Source organism: Abramis brama, assembly GCF_963993115.1.
Source record: "Abramis brama genome assembly, chromosome: 17".
Lineage (NCBI taxonomy): Eukaryota > Metazoa > Chordata > Actinopteri > Cypriniformes > Leuciscidae > Abramis > Abramis brama.
The window spans coordinates 26,978,039-26,995,262 of record NC_139979.1 but is presented as its reverse complement, the minus strand read 5'-3'; the positions used below and the strand labels follow the sequence as shown (position 1 = coordinate 26,995,262).

The window sequence follows — 17,224 nt, the reverse complement described above, 5'->3', positions numbered from 1 at the left end:
GTGCAAAACAATTCGGATACCACATGACAACTTACTTACAGTGCTTAACTTTTTCGTGAAAAAGGATTGAAGAGTTTTTTGCCGTTTTGAACTCATTGCGACCTCTATGAAAAAAATGGATTGGGCGCGGCCGCGCGGGTGCGAGCATGGGCGTGTCGTGATGCAAGAGTGACTGATTACCATGGAAACATGAAAGTCACGTATGTAGACTATCCTTGACTCTTTGGATTTTAAATCTCGATGTAGAATATACACACCCGCAAAAACCTCAGCTTGTCGTGGACACACTTGCCCTATGAAAAAGTGCGGGGGACGAATTTACATTTTATAAAAAGTAGGGGGGACACGTCCCCCGCGTAATCTACGCCTATGCATACAGGCACATAGTTTTTTTAATCTGTTAATTATTTAAGTCAAATATATTTTGCATATCTATTCATTTTATATAGGCCTCTAGACTATGATTTTATGAAAACAAAATTTGGTATTTTTATTTTATTTTTAATGTAACTCATTTTTTAAGTCTCGCGACCTACCCAAGGGTTACAAACCAGGGTTTGAAAACCTGTGCTTAGGCCCTCAAGGTGATGTGAAGGGAACACACACCTGACTGTTACGGTGTTACGGTAGCTTGGCAGCAGCTTTTCCATGTTAAGGTAGCGTGTGATTTCCTCCAAGATCAGGCGAACATCTGCATTCAAGTTGTCCACTGTGCGCACCTCATTATTAATGCTGATGGCAGGAGTCAGTGAATTTGTCAGGGCATCAATCAGCTCAGCACGATAGAAATTATCAGAAAACTGCAGTGGGGAAAACACATAATTACAACTTTTCTGTGATGTTTCTGCTGTCAATAATTACAGCAATTTGTAGTAAAACCATGAGCTTTCAGCATTAGCTCAATTGGAACACTTGCATTTAGCCTTATACCTTTCACAAAAATGCTCACATACTTTCACACATATGCTTTCTACAAATTGCTTTTCTTTGCGCTATTACCTTGTTCTTCCGGTTGTCATTGTACTTGATGAGGTCCAGTATAAAACTCAGGACCTCTCTGGGACAAAGGTTCTGAACATCTCTGAGCAGAGCCATGGCCACAGGCATAGTCTACAAGAAAAGAATAGCCAAGACTACTTTAGTGTCATTCTAGCAATATACAGTATACAGCTGAGGAAAATATTGTTTCACCAGCACTGCAGCTCAATACACACAACAATAAAGAGTAAAACATCCACACTGTAAACTGCAAAAAAGACTAACTATGACAACAGGCAAGTACCAAGGGCAAGAGACAATGGGAATAGGGGTCACTATACATATACTGTAGTGTACACACAGTTGTGGTTGTATACATCAGTGAAGTTAAAATAAAAATGGTGATTGGTGCAATGTGACCACTGAAGAAATGCAAATAAAGGACAGTAATAACATTTGAAAATAATAAACTGATACAATAGTATACATTAGAGAAACGCACAAAATATACAACTGAACAAAGATACGATTTAAATAAACAGTGTATTAAGATTTTGGATGTGTGCACAGCACAGAAAATAGCAAGTGAGTCTTCTTGCGCTTGAATGGTTTAAATCACATTAAAACGTGAAGGAAAGGAAGCTGCGCTGGAAGGAATGAGGCCGCGGCACAATAATAGTACCTAGATTATCTTGTTTTCATAATCGTTGGTAGCCAAGATTAATAGCAACGCCCTACTAACTATCTACGGACACTGAGGCTTTTCTGAGGTAAATGTAATATTACGTGACATTGTTTGCAAGCTGTTTTACTGATGCCTTTCTATGGTTGAAACACTAATTGCACGATTACATGAGACATTCTTATGGTGTTCAAGTTCATGTGAAATCGAGAAATCAATATTTTCAACCCACCCCTAGTAGATTATATGGCAGGGAATGAGTTTGCAATAATTATCTAGCACAAAATAAGTAAACACTAATTGCTAATTAAGAAAAACACATTTATCAGCCACTGAAGTACCACTGGGAACCACCCTCTAGCATTTTTCCTGTGGAAGAGCTTCCTCATCTTGATCAGTGATATTTCATCCCTGCCATGATTGACTGTTCGCAAGGACCAACTGTTCTCCCTAATACTTTTGGTTGAGGACAAGAATCAGGTGTTACCTTTTGCAGGAAGTAGGTCTGAAAATTAATGAAGTTGTTGGTCTTGACGATATTTGGGCAGCTTTTGCAGCAGAACATGCGTGTAAAGATAGACTTCATGGCTGGGGGCCCATTCCAGGTGCTCATCATGGAATTAGCAATCTAACAAAGGTAAACAAAGTTAATTTCAAACAGAAGACATTTCAAACAGTATGGGTACTGTTTGAAATCTATCATTTCAAACATCATGGGAATGCAACTGCACAACAAGGAAACAATATAGTGCTAATAAGGGATGTTGACTGTTAAGTGACCTTAACAGTAATGTACACTGGTTAATTGCCACATTTATGTTTAGAAATTTTCAATTACTGTCACGTTAAAGTTATAAACAAATTATTTATAGTTAGTAAGGTAGTCGTTAAGTTAAGGTATTGGGTAGGAATTGGTATGATTAAGGGATGTAGAATATGGTCATGCAAAATAAGGCATTAATATGTGCTTTATAATTACTAATAAACAGCCAATATCCTAGTAATATGCATTATCAAATAATTGCAGTACAAGCAAAGTATGGTATGTTGCGCATTATTATTCTGCTATAATTTAGGCCTATATAAACTGTGAAATATCATTACAATTTAAATACCTTTCCTATTTTAAACTTTTTTTTAAATATTATTCCCGTGTCATTACTTGGCAATTTTTGTCACATGATCCTTCAGAAATCCTTCTAATATGCTCATTAGGTGCAAAATAAACATTGTTTATCATCTTCACAGTTGTAAGTGGTTGTGTTGCTTAATACTTGTTTTACCTTAGCAAGACAGAAGCAGGCCTGCATGCGGACTTTATAAAAGCACTGGTCTTGTTCTAGGATATCCGTAAGAGCAAGTCGTGACGCAGGAGTGGGAAATTTTTCCAACGCTGAAATAGCCTCCTCCTGGGCCACTACATCCCTCTCAAACCGTAGTTGGTACTGCCACATGAAATCGGCCTGTTCAAACTCTACCTTCCGCAGGATGGACATGTCTGGATCAATTCGGATCCACAGCAGAGGAGAGTCAGCACTGTGACATCAAAACAGAGGAAAATGGTTTATTGCAGGTATGATGCTGAAATTAATCAAGCTTTCTTTGACTTGGACTAAAAAGAATCTGAAGGACCTTCCTATAGCCTGGAATTGCCATGGATTCTAAATTCTGACTAAGGATATTATTTGAAAAATGTAGGCTAGAATGAAAGAAGGATAAAAAGGTAGATTCTGTTTAACCAGTGCCTGAGTTCACAGTGCTGTGTACAGTGGTTGTAACCTTCTTCTCTCCTCATCCTCACCCTATGTTGTTGAGAATGGCTGATCTCTCTAGCTCCATGTGGCAGCCCTTCCTGCTCTGACATCTGAGAGACAACAACACTAGTCATCACTAGGGTTGTGCCGATAGACGATAGTATCGTGTATCGACGATAGACAGAGATATCGCCGATGGCAGATGCCTTTGACGATATCAATACGATAATTGGCTCGTTTTTCCATTAATGTATTAAATCGTTATTATTATTATTATGAAGCTAGTATAGTTATTAAATTAATTAGGAACTACAATTATATTTGCCTTGCCTAAATTCATAACGACATCACCACATAACCACACTTGCGCCATATCACGCGCGTATGAGGACTCCTCAAAGAAAATGTTTTTAAAACAGACAAAACAAAAACTACATCCCACAACGAAATTTCATTGCAAGGTGATCCATTCACAAATTGTCAAGAGTGCTTTTAACAGACGCATAATTTTTATGCAGAGCCTAGATGAAGACGCGGCATCGTTGTTCGTCAGTATTTTGTTTCCATAGCACATTAACAAAATATTTAATGACACGAATAACACTAAAAACAATACAATTACAAAATATGAATTATAATAATAATATCAATAAAATGATATAGGCCGCCTAGGCCTAATAAAAGTCTTTAGTTCACGAAGCATCTGTGAAACTCTGCCATCTGTGAAAATCACAAGCAACTTCAAACTTGTTTAACAAGAAATATTCTTTTAATTTTTTCTTTGTCAATAATGTAAGTCCACAAGAGAAATATTCAGCCAGTAAATTAAGATAGTTGCTGTAGCCTACCGTTATCCACCGTCGACTCTGAGAGAACGCGCCGTTAATGCAGCGAAAGCTCAGTCCGTTTCTGCTTTCGTTTTCAGGGATTGAGCGCGTTTACATGCACGTTATTAACTCGATTATGCTGAATAAACTGACAATGCATGTGGTCATGTAAACGCATTAACCCGTTTTCCTTTATCAGAGTCAAGTCATAGGTTTAAGTCGGCGTATAACCGATCGACTTTTAGATTTTTGCCTCTGATTTCTCCTGGCATTTAAAACACCTGCGTTATTGAAGTGCATCCAGACAGAGAGAGCACTGGTAGGAGGACATATATCGCAGACTCCGACTCTTTCTTGAATCAAGAAATTAAAACGTGTTCACATCTCGTCAAACAGTCAAAATGCTGCAGATCTGTAACGGCATGAGAGGATAATGTGTGTCCGTAAATTTCCCGCTGACATGTTGAAATACTCCGAGTCAGATACAAGAATGATTAGGATCTTTTTTTTACCTCACTATACCAGGAAATAACCTGATTTAGCCTATTAATAAACACTCCACCTTTGCTAGCAAAATAGAAAAAAGATTCTCATTTAAAACGAAGTAATAAAACAAGCAAATTGATGAGTAAATAAGCAAGTTAATAATCAAATAAGTAAGCCCCGCCCCCTCACGATAATATCGTGTATCGCCGATCTCACAGGCTGACGATAGGACGATATGAAAATGGAGCATATCGCGCAACCCTAGTCATCACAAACCTCTCTCTCACATCTCCATAATATTACGCACAGACAATCAATGTGTCAGATGTATGAATTACTTAATCACAAATCTTTGTGCTTTGAAGCAAGAATATTATCTCCCAGCTAAATTTTCAAAACGACGCGAGTTTCACCCGTCATGTTGTCATTAAAAACCCACAACGAAATACAACCCCATTTCCAGAAATGTTGGGACATTTTATAAAGTAAAGTAGGAGAGAGGCCGCACTATGCATATATACTTTTATTTGCACAAAATGCACTTTTATTTGCATTGTGTGCAAATAAAAGTATATATGCATAGTACGGCCTCTCTGCTACTTTACGTATTCTAATTATCCAGGCCAGCACTCTTAAAGTTTATAAGTATATGCATTGAGTGAAGCCTGCTCCTATCCTCACTTACATTTTGTAAAGTGCAATAAAATAAAGAATCTGTGATTTGTACATTTTCTTAAACCTTTATTTAACTGACATAAGTACAAAGAAAATATTTCCAATGTTTTCACTGACCAAATGAATTGTATTCTGTAAAGATAAACAAATTTTGATTTGGATGGCTGCAACACACTCCAAAAACGTTGAGACGGGCAAAATAAAAGTTAAAAGATAGAATATATTTTATAGAATATCCAAGTTAAACTGTTTAGAAACAGCCCACAATAAGAAGGTAAACATACCTCTGTCCCAACTTATTTGGAGTGTGTTGCAGCCATCAAAATCCAAATGTGTTTATCTTTACAAAATACAATTAAGTTGATCAGTGAAAACATTGGAAATCTTTTCTTTGTGCATTTGTCAGTTAAATAAAGGTTAAAGATAATTAACAAATCACAGATCTTTATTTTATTGCATTAAACAAAATGTCCAAACTTTTCTGGAAATGGGGTTGTATAAAGAGGACAATCATCATAAGACAAGAGTTACAAAGGTAAAAAGCCATGGTCTAAAAATGACTTAAAGGTGCTCTAAGCAATGTCACGTGTTTTTTAGGCTGAAACATTTTTTGTCACATACAGCAAACATCTCCTCACTATCCACTAGTTGCCGGTCCCCTGAACAAACTGTAAAAAACACGGACTCTGTAGACAGCCCAGGCTCCACAAACGGCAACAAAAACAAACTGCGCCAACCTGCATCACGAAACATAACAAACAGTGTTCCAGCCAATAACCGACAAGAATGATTTGGGGGTGGGGGTTGGGGGGTTTAGTGCGCATGCACATGAAGGGGGGTGTAGGGAGTGGAGGAGAGAGAAGCATGAAGAGGGAAGTTAGCTAGAGGAGAGATGTCCTAGACAACGACAACGACTCACGACCAAAGAGACGACGTTCCGATGAACAAATAGCAAAGAAGAGGGAAATGGATGGGGAGGGGACGGGATGAGGAGGAGGGAGGGTCGAGCTAGCCTCCATTTTGTTAACGTCAACAAGAAGTGACGTCACCCAACATTGCTTAGAGCACCTTTAACTCAGCCATGGCGGTTTGTATTTAACATCACAGTCTAAAATGGCTTTTATAGATCTGACACCCAGGGGTGGAAAAGAGTACTGAAAAATATACTGAAGTAAAAGTATAATTCATTTCCAAAAAATGTAGTGCGAGTAGAACAAACTGTCCAAAAAACTACTTGAGTAAGAATAAAAGAGTAGCTTATTTAAAAGTATGCACAAGTAGTGAGTACTGAGCTGTGGACATAAAATATTAAAGTTCAGAACAGTGCAAAGAATACAAAAACCTCTAGAAACTCATATGTGAGTTCAGCATCACACACAGAGATTGGTTAAAAAGAGATGGCGGCAGTTTTATTGTTTTGTGATAAAGAAATGAGTCACTAATAATATCAAACAGTTTATCTCACCTACTGCAATGAAATAGGCAAAGATAGTGAGCTAACATGAACTAGAATGTAATTCCATTCCATTGAACAAGAAACAATTTAAACCTAAAGGTACATTGTTCTAAAAGGGGGGCATCATCCCCTGCCCTTTACACAGCTACATTTACTCAAATTGTTAGCCTGATAATATAATTTGTAATGAACATTTTGCATTAAATATATAAGTATTGTCACCGGGGAAAACTTTTCCCAAAAAATAAAAATAAAACCCGCGGCGGTCTCTGGCTGGAACAAAAAATATTGAACTTGAAAAATGTTTTGCACAAGTGCACTCACAAAATGAAGGTGGATTGTATGAAATTAATAAAAAAAAAAAAAACACATTATAAACGAGCTGTAGTTTTATCACATCTCAAGCTGAAAGAGATGCAGTATAATGCCACTGGAATAAAGAGCCTAAATTCAATCTGTTCATCATAAAAATGTATTGTGTCTTCAGAAAATTTGAACTAAACCACTCAATTCATATGGATTAGTTTTACGATTTCTTTATGAACTTTTTGAAGCGTCAAAGTGGTAGTTGTGTAGCTGTCAATGAAGGAACAAAAATCTCTCAGGTTTCATTAAAAATATCTTCATTTGAGTTGAACGAAAGTCTGACGGGTTTGGAACAACATGAGGGTGATTAATTAATGACAGAATTTTCATTTTTGGGTGAACTATCCCTTTAATTACAGTAACGTTATCATTATCCCTTTGTAATTCATTACTTCACACCGCTGCTGACACCAGTGTTGTGGGTATTAGCGGGTTAAATTAAGAGCTAATTCATTATTACTTATGTACAGAAATTCTCTATTGGAATTATAAAATTGGTCTTAATCTGTTTATTGTGGAAGAATTATTTTTATACTTAAGATTACGATGCTTATATTTCACATTTATAATCATATTTTAACAGTTTAGCTACGCAAAATTTAGCATTTAATCAAATGCTGATTCAGCATTAAGGAGAGAAACGAATGTACAAGAAGAAGAGAAACTAAGCTCTGTGTCTCTTGTTTGTGTAAGAACATAAATTTTGTGTGTGCATGTTGAACAGAAAGATACATTCCATAATTAGACAAATATGAAGAAAGGCATTAATCTAACTATGGCTGCCTCCTAATAGTCGACTAAACGTTAAAAAGAGAAGGCTTAGTCCACCAAAATTGTATTAGTCGGTAAGTCGCAGAATTAGAGAAGTTCTGATAAATCTCAGATAAGAGTTATACTCTTATCTGAGGTTTACTTGTATTTGTGTAGACACACAATAACAACAAAACATTGTGCTTTTGTAAAATAAAGAAACCAAACAAGATTCGCTTTCTGCCGTCTCCGTGAACTGAAGCGCGTCACAAAAATGAACTGAAACTCAAGAGTATAGGCTACTTGCCTCACAGACATGAGAAATATATCTATAGAAAGCTTGCTGCATTTCTCTCTAAAGGTGTTTAGTCGACTAATGGCTTAAATTAACTAGTAGACTAGAAAAATCTTTAGTCGGGGGCAGCTCTAAATCTAACTACTGGCTCATTTCCACCGAGCGGTACGGTACAGTACAATACGTGAATATTTCCGTTTCCATTGTCAAAATTTGTGAATGGTACCAAAATCCCGAACTGTACCTCTTTTTTGGGACGCTTCCGTTGGGGTACTAGCACAGTAGCCCAGTACCTAAGGGTGGAGCTAGACTCACTGCAGAACGTTGATTGGTTAACAGAGAATCGTTACTTGCACATGCTTTTTCAGCTGTGTTTTTGTGAACAAGAACAAGATCTGCTGTCCTCCATTGTTGTTTACTGTGTCGCTTTCTTCTTCTCGTGAGAATGACGTTGATCGCTACACCATGCCTATCAAGTAAGGGTACTGTTTGCGGTTCAAACGCAAGCCGGATCAGGGTTTACCGTCCCGAATCGTACTGTACCGCTCGGTGGAAATGAGCATAAAATGTTCTTGCAAATTAAATGTGTTGCCCACTTAAATGCTGGAACATTCATTGATCTGCATGGGATGGAAGCATAAATCATAAAAACAGCTTACTCCATGGCTGACAAGTCCATGTCTACTTCCTCTCCATTCATTAGAGGGATTTTCTTCTTCTTGTTCCTGGCAGAGAAAATGTAAGAGGATATATATATATATATAAAAAATATCTAATTTATATATAAATTATCTTATATGATATCTTATTTCAAAGTGCTGGACTTGGAAGATTTTTTAAAACAACACCAATAACCTGCTATTATATATAGGCATATACTCTGATTAGATTTAGGCATGATCTTAAGCAAGTCTTACCTTCTGCTTTTGGAGTGGCAGGGAATGTCATGTTTGAGACTGTTCTCCTCTATCTGCAATGTGTGGTTAAATGACCCATCCAATTCCTGCACTGTCACTTTAATAGGGCCCTGATGAAAATCAAAAGCATACACATGATGACCACTTATAAGACCATTTTTGTGCTTTCACTACCTGTTTGAAACACTTTCTTTTATACATCTATAGATTCTCTCACACAATTTTCTTTATGGTATTCTCTCTGCAGTCACTCACCACATATTTCTGTGTGCCAGACGAAGTGTAGTCCTGACGGATCTCTAGTTCCAAAACATTTCTTTTCCTGTTGAAGGCAAAACTTCCAAAGAATTTTACCACCCCACTCTGGTCTCTGAGGTTGATGAGTCAACGGTAATAATATATTGAAGAACTACAATACTTAAGAACTTGAGCTCAACATTTTTCAAGCTGAAAGCAACTGAAACATTTGTGTTTTCACAGAGATGAATTTGCCAGGGAAGATCACCAAATGTTGTGCTGTTCGTGGATGCGAGTGGCACGTCACTATAAAAGCAAATAAAACTTATAATCAATGAGCCAGGTATGGAATGTTTCAGCCATGGAATAAAAAAAAAAAAAAAAGGTAATTGCAACTTTTTATTTCTCACAATTGGGAGTTTATATCCCGCAATTCTGACTTTAAACAATGTTACAGTACAAATACAGGTTTTTACAAAGTTTTATAAAATGATAAACCTCACATTTCGAGTCAAAATTATAACTGGTTAAATTTATATTCTGATGAGAATGCAAATTTGCTTGTTTTTGATCCACAGGTTAATGTGTGTGTACGCTGCATACAAATATGGGCTGATGCATTTACTGTGAAATGTGCAGCACTCACATGTATTTAAATCATCACCCTTTGAAGTTTAATATTCACAATAAGCCATGTCGCGATTCCTGTTATTCTGTCCCCATATTTAAGACCTCTTGAGAAAAGACTTTTCTTATGCCATATAAGATATTATTAAAGACTTTTTATGGCCTTTATTAACTAAATTTAAGACTTTTTTACCCACAGGGACCCTGATGAGCTACTCCTGACAACAGGGCGAATTGATAAGGAAAGAGTAACCTTTTTTGGAACGTTTGTTTTGATGAATCCACTTCAGACAGCATATTCACATCTCTGACTTTAACCAATCATAGCAGTGGTCATTTACTGACAAGTCTTAAAGGAGCTAAAACTGTTTTGATGGCAGAATGCAGCAACTGCCCAATCAGAATTAAGTATTCTTAGGAGCCACAAAAGAAATCAAGAAACATAACTTCAATCCACATAAAGGCTGAGCATTTGAAGGATACACCCATTGTTTGATGAGGGGTCCGATGTCCTTCCCTGAGACGTTGGAAATGGATTTGAGGAATCCAGAGGTGGATACCAGCATCTGGCTCCACATGTGAGACTGATATTTCTGGGATGAGGCTGTGCTGGCCAGACTCAAGAGCTTGTTAAACACCTGAAGAGAGATTTGATTGCCTTAGACTGAACAGTTAATAAATCAGCCACAAGGACAATGATAATTTTATATAAAGAATTAGTTGCAAATCAATGTGTGTGGGTGGTCTAAAACTGAGGATTTGAGAGGAACCTATTCAAGATTTAACCACCATGAAATATACCACTTCCTTTTTTAAATGTTTCAGTTCCTATACCTGTAACATGAACTCCATGCTAATTCGGTTTTCGATGAGCCTCATGACCAGGTGGGCTTTGCATTGGAACATTTTGTAATATTCCCAGGACAATGTGTGGGGGTGTTTGATGGAAAAGTGCAGGTGGGGTGTTGGACTGAAAGGAAAAAAGACATAACTTTCTCACTCTGTGTGAAACAACATCTTTTGTGCTAGTTTGGATGAGTGTGTATAATTTATAAACAATGATAGAGGTGATGTTATTACTTGTCTTTTTCTTTTCCACCAGAGAAGGTGGGATGTAGCAGGACTCCACCCATCTTTAGCTCATACTCCACGATCTTGTCCAGTTCCTGAAGGTTAAGAGAGTAACAGACAAACAGTTCAGCATTTAAAAAGTAGATGTTTGGGCAATATCTCTCCTTTGACGACCACTGTACTTTATACCTCCTTAATCCAGTGACGATACTCATTGACTCCAAATGTTTTCTTCAGGTAGAGGCCATAAATGTATCCTGAAATTCCCTTCAAAACCCACTCATCAGACCTACAATTTAAAATACACATTGTATATAAAATACAGCGTCATTTCGATTTTTTATAGTAATAAATATAATTTAGGTCAGTTAGAGAACAGACACTACAATTAAAAACTGAACGTGTCTGCTCAATTCAGCATGAGCGTCGCAGGAGTCAGATTTCACCTCACTTCGCCCATTTAAAATGCACACAGCCGCACGGGCATTCATAACGTAGTATTCACATTCATAAGTGAGGTGCAAAAGAGGGGGGAAAAACGGTTTTATTTATTTATAATGAAGTAGCACATTCCATATCCAGGCCTTTTACCTCTTTATTGGATGAACAGACACTTCAAGAATAATATGTAAGGCTAGATTTAAACTTGTGGCACACATTTTCAAGGAAAGCTTAATAATACCACTGTCATTAGGATATATATATATTGTTTTTTATAAAAATAATAAAAAAGAAAGAAGAAACAATCTGACATATTGATTTACATCTAGGCCCTATATCCTAAAAAAACAAACAGTATATTCAAAATAATAAAATCATCCAAGACACATTTCACTTTGCAATTGCTATGACATCACTCTAAACCCAACACTGTCTTTAATTACAGGGTTAAACAGCATCAAACACCACCATTAATTGCAGGCAGGCGACTGTTCTCCATTTCAAAGCAACTTCAGTTCTCCAGCTGGGGCTCGTACAAGCTCAAAACAATAAATAAATAAATAAAGTCTGCTATAGAAACCTCCACATCTGATTTTGATTTTAGACACTTACCACACAAGGGAGTTTATTGTAAGTAGTAATCAAAGCTTTGGACAAAGAACTACAGCATCGGACCAAATGGACTCACAATCTCTCGGGGACACACACATACACACAAAGAGCACTTCAGTTAGAAAGCCAGCACGATGGGAGAAACCATCTTTATGATGCAGAAAAGAAAAACAGAGAGGGATCTACCAAGCTTGACAATGAAACGATGAAAGACAAAAAAGTAGTCCAAAACTAGAGCAGTGAAAAGGAAAAGTGAAATCAGGCTAAAGGAGACTCTGTGATGATCATACTTCCTTCATGGGTAATTTCTACATCAAAGACCTAACACATGTTTAACAAAATAAGCACAGTCTGACATATAACTATTTTGTCAGATTTTTTTAAAGCAATAGTACACATATTACAGGCTCAAGTAACCTTTGGGTTAAATGTTTTGCTCAGGGATAATGGTAATGTTCATAGACCATGTGGAGTTTGAATATAAAGCCAGGGACCAAAATTAACCCCTTTAAAGACAAAGATCGCCAACAGCCCCAGATTATTGTTGTTCAAAATTCACTGCACTTTAAAACATCACACTCTTACTTGATCAGGACAAACTAAGTATCATTAGAAATATTTAAGACTCCAGCTTCAATATTTGACCACTGTTTATGATAAAACTAGGTTGCAGTGACAATTTCTTAATTTATGTCAGGAGTGCAAAATCTATCTGTAATTTTTGATATTTTGAATAGAATAAAATGTATATGAATTCTGTCACGTCTGCTCCGGTTTATTTGTGTTCACATAGATACATTAGGCCACGTTCGTTAAGGCTCTTAGTCCAATAGTGCGCATATTTGGAGAAATATTGACTTATTCTCACGTTTGCAAAATATTTCGTCATACAAAATATAATTTCTATGCATTTCCCACTGAATAATGCCCCCTGAAGAACTGAAAGAGCGTTCAGAGCGAGCTCTGTCTCTCCTGCTCCAGGTTTGCATCAGTTATGATTCCTAGTGCTCATTTGGCCAAGAGCTGTCAATCATCTTGCATGACCATATTCTACTTAATATATCTATTAAAAACCTGCCAAATAATCCCATTGTCATAAGTATTTAAAATTAATAAATAAAATAAATAAATAAATTAAAAATATTACAAAGAGAAAAATAATAAACCTGGCTTGGCAGAATCAAATGCTTACTGAAACAAAAAACAATCTGTCATGTAACCAGGAGTTCATGGAGTACTCGTTCAATAAATACTGGATATCTTGCAAGCTCAAAGTACCTTCCTGCAACCTTCATGTATGAAAGGTATATACTATATAACAAAAATGCTGCAATATGCAGTTTTGTGGCTGGCAACAAACATTAAACTACTATGGTTTCCCCATTCCTACCTACTTACCAGGACATCCTAGAGATGAAGCAACCAAAAAACTGCTGGGCCAGAGCATAAGCCAGAAAGCGCCTGGTCATAGGTGTCTGGTCTATGATCATACCACTGTGCAGGAGGTTGGTACTGAGAAGAACAAAGAAAAACACAGACACAAAATCAAACAGTGCATCAAATCACATTGTAGCTTCTGTTAAAGCTACAATATTTAAGAATTTTGTAATAAAATATCCAAAAATCACTTGCACAGTGTGATACATTTACTGCAGTTGTGTACTTACAATATCCCAAAAGTTCCCAAAGATTTTTAATTTCAGAGAAATTCCAATTTTAAATTAAAGCTGCAAGCAGCATTTACCGAGGTTCAAGCGTTTAAGGCCTTTAAGCACACATGCGTAAAAAGATATTAAGTTTTATTTAGCAAGCATGTGAACACTTAGAAAACTTAGGAAACCAAAAGTAATTTATAAAAGATCATATAAGAGATTCAGTCAAGAATCATTTTATACAGACGTAAATAATGTATGTTGGATTGATGTTTATAAGGCAGTTCATCCTGATAATGCATTGTCAGCATTTTAAAGATTATTTTACCCTTTGGTGGACAAACATGCACCTATGAAACAATGTACAGTGAAGAATGTTAGGGCACCATGGATTGTTAATGAGTTGAAAAACATTATGTTTGAGAGAGATGTGGCAAAGGGTACAGCAAACAGAACTGGGAACAAGGAGGATTCCTTCTAAACTCACTTTAAACTGTAATAGAAGGGCTAATATAATAAGAATGCACCGGTGAAGGAGTCTCTCTGCTTTGTTTTATAAGAAATATTTCTGTGTCTAGAATTCCTAATGTGGAATGGAATCCTGAAGAGGAATGAAAATATGGAATGATTTACCACTGATATTACACTTTTTTTTTAAAATAAAATAAAATAAAATATTTAAAGGAACATTTAATGGCACAATACATAGTAAATTGTTGATTTTGATATTTGGAATGAATGTTGGTTTAGTACGTTTCATTGACTTGACTTTTTATTGTTGTTGATTTCCTGTAGCTCTAACAGTAGAGTGTTGGCACTTGCAACGCCATGGTCCTGGGTTCTATTCCCAGGGAAAGCAAGAACTGATAAGAATGTAAATGTGTACCTTGAAATGCAATGTAAGTCACTTTGGATAAAAGCGTCTACCAAATGCGTAAATGTAAATGTAAATGTGGTTTTGTATTTTTTACTTGTTGGGACCCCAGGAAGAGTAGCCACTGCCTAGGTAGTGGCTAATGGGGATCCAAATAAACAAATAAACTTAGATCATAGATGGAAAAGACAATTTACAGCCAATATAGGCAATTCACTAAGGAAAAATATGCTTTTTAAAGTTTTTTTGACAGTTATAGCACCACGTCTTGCCTGATCTCGACCATTTTTATTAGGTGTCCTCAAAGTGTGCCCATACATATGTGTGTCAAATTTGTTGTAAATATTTCATTTCGTTTTGAAGTTTAGACACTTATATACTTATTACTTAATACTTGTGAGAGCATAAAAATTATCCATTGATTGGATTTTTTTTTTTTTTTTGTCAGTTCCTATAATAATTTTGACATTTGGGCGTTGTTTAGCTATTGACCTATGTTTTCAAATTTCCTGTGGTGGTTTTGTCTCGATTAGACTAACAGTTTCGAAGATAATCGCAAGTTTTTTGAACGCTAAATGACACAGTTACACAAACCATAAGGCGAATGTTGGGTTAGTATGTTTCAATGACTTGACTTTTTATTGTTGTTGATTTCCTGTTCCACATTTACATTTACGCATTTGGTAGACGCTTTTATCCAAAGCGACTTACATTGCATTTCAAGGTACACATTTACATTCTTATCAGTTCTTGCTTTCCCTGGGAATAGAACCCAGGACCATGGCGTTGCAAGTGCCAACACTCTACTGTTAGAGCTACAGGAAATCAACAACAATAAAAAGTCAAGACAATGAAACATACTAACCCAACATTCGCCTTATGGTTTGTGTAACTGTGTCATTTAGCGTTCAAAAAACTTGGAACATAAGGCGAAACCTGCATGTTTGGTATCGTTGGACTCGGCTAGGATTCAGGAGTCTAAGGAGGTCACTCCCGTGAAAAATGCTGGCTTGAAACTTCTCAGGCTCTTCAGGGCATTGTGCCGATGACTCATACTAAGTTTTTTGAGATACGCCAATGTTCTCATAGACTATCATGGCACCCTGGACAAAGGGTGGCATGGACAAATTGGCATGCCATGCCAATTTTCATCGGACTAACAGTTGGTGCGGTTATAGCCATTTTTATGATTTTTTCCCTGTTATAGCGCCACCAAGTGGCCAATCGTCACAATTTTTTTCATGTGACCTCAGATTGAGCTCATGAACATGTGTCCCAAGCTTAGCGAAAATATCTCTTCTACCGTTCACAAGTTATAGCCGTTTTAGTAAAAGTGACCCCGGTCACATCGAACATTTTGGTTCCCTTTAGGAAATAATGATTTATTGATTTAATGATTATTGATAGTCACTCTCCAGGTGACGTTGTAGGCTGTGTGAGTACCAGCATCCCTCAAAGTTTCAAGTCTCTACGACTTACGGTTCGGTCTGCCCGATCAGTTTTAGATGGAGAATGCTGCATCATGGGAAAATTACGTGCTTGAACCCCTAATAATGGCTCGTCCCTATTATGGCTCTAATGGCTCGTTCACTTGTCGCCTGTCAATGTAATATCCGTGTTATCCCTGGTTTCCGCTCGTACTGCCATTGTAACCATGGCGACAGACGTGGACAACTGCGTTACGTCTAGTGACACGCTCAGGCTGTTGTTGTTTCGTTCAAACATTATGGACCATGGTAAGCAGACTTTGGGACAAAAGGAGAACTAAAACGAGGATCAATATCAGCGTGCCGTTTTCGAGATGCCAAAAGTTCCACGTCCGTGACAAACTTCGACTTGACAGAGCTTCACGAGTCACAAATTGACATAACCTACTTTTGCACGTAACCTACTTTATAAGACAGGTGAGCAAATGTACATAAAACTAATCAATGTTATATAGCTCAACATGATGAAATGAATATTATCAGCAGTATGATATTACCTATTCTAATGTTGATCTAGCTTACTGTTAGTCTCATACAGACAAACTAACACACAGAATAACATTACAACTTTCAACACACTCAAATGCAGTTTAGTGTGATAGTGTAGACCAAGTGAAACAGCGCTGCGTTAACTCGTTTCATTCTTCTAATAAACTGACCTGTGTGAGTATTAATTCAGCACTTGCGGGTAGTTCAGTAGAATGAAATGCCCTTCCTTTATATCCGCGGACTCGCGTGTGGCGCTGATATCTGTCTCTTATTAGCAATCACGACCTGCTTCATACCAGTAATGTTAAAAACATCAATGTATTATTCACTCATCCATAAACATTATTAGATCCTTCAGCATGATGACAAATCCCATCATTCCGCTTATCACTGCGTCATCAACCTACGCCTTTGTTATTGTAAGAGGTTAGCGATCCCTAGCGGCGAAAAAAATTACATATTGTAGCTTTAACAAAACCTTTGAAATTCACACACGCAAAAAAAAACAAAAAAAAAACATATCTAATGCAAGGGTTTTTCCTGCATTT

At 36.9% G+C, this 17,224-nt stretch overlaps 1 protein-coding gene across 2 annotated transcripts in view; it reads right to left on the bottom strand.

The window, feature by feature from the left end:
* The window catches only part of taf2 (TAF2 RNA polymerase II, TATA box binding protein (TBP)-associated factor), a 69,697-nt gene that overhangs the window by 31,851 nt on the left and 20,622 nt on the right, over positions 1 to 17,224 (bottom strand). For both annotated transcript variants that reach the window (XR_014603240.1, XM_084089573.1), the window contains exons 8-19: positions 13,573 to 13,686; positions 11,311 to 11,410; positions 11,131 to 11,216; positions 10,885 to 11,020; positions 10,534 to 10,688; positions 9,442 to 9,556; positions 9,187 to 9,296; positions 8,929 to 8,994; positions 2,944 to 3,196; positions 2,148 to 2,288; positions 1,000 to 1,110; positions 607 to 800 (exon numbers count right to left, since the gene is read on the bottom strand). Coding sequence is in view for 1 of the 2 variants with exons in the window: in XM_084089573.1 (XP_083945699.1) it covers positions 607 to 800; positions 1,000 to 1,110; positions 2,148 to 2,288; positions 2,944 to 3,196; positions 8,929 to 8,994; positions 9,187 to 9,296; positions 9,442 to 9,556; positions 10,534 to 10,688; positions 10,885 to 11,020; positions 11,131 to 11,216; positions 11,311 to 11,410; positions 13,573 to 13,686 (1,581 nt within the window). In the remaining variant the exon portion in view is untranslated. The remainder of the gene's footprint in view (positions 1 to 606; positions 801 to 999; positions 1,111 to 2,147; positions 2,289 to 2,943; positions 3,197 to 8,928; positions 8,995 to 9,186; positions 9,297 to 9,441; positions 9,557 to 10,533; positions 10,689 to 10,884; positions 11,021 to 11,130; positions 11,217 to 11,310; positions 11,411 to 13,572; positions 13,687 to 17,224) is intronic.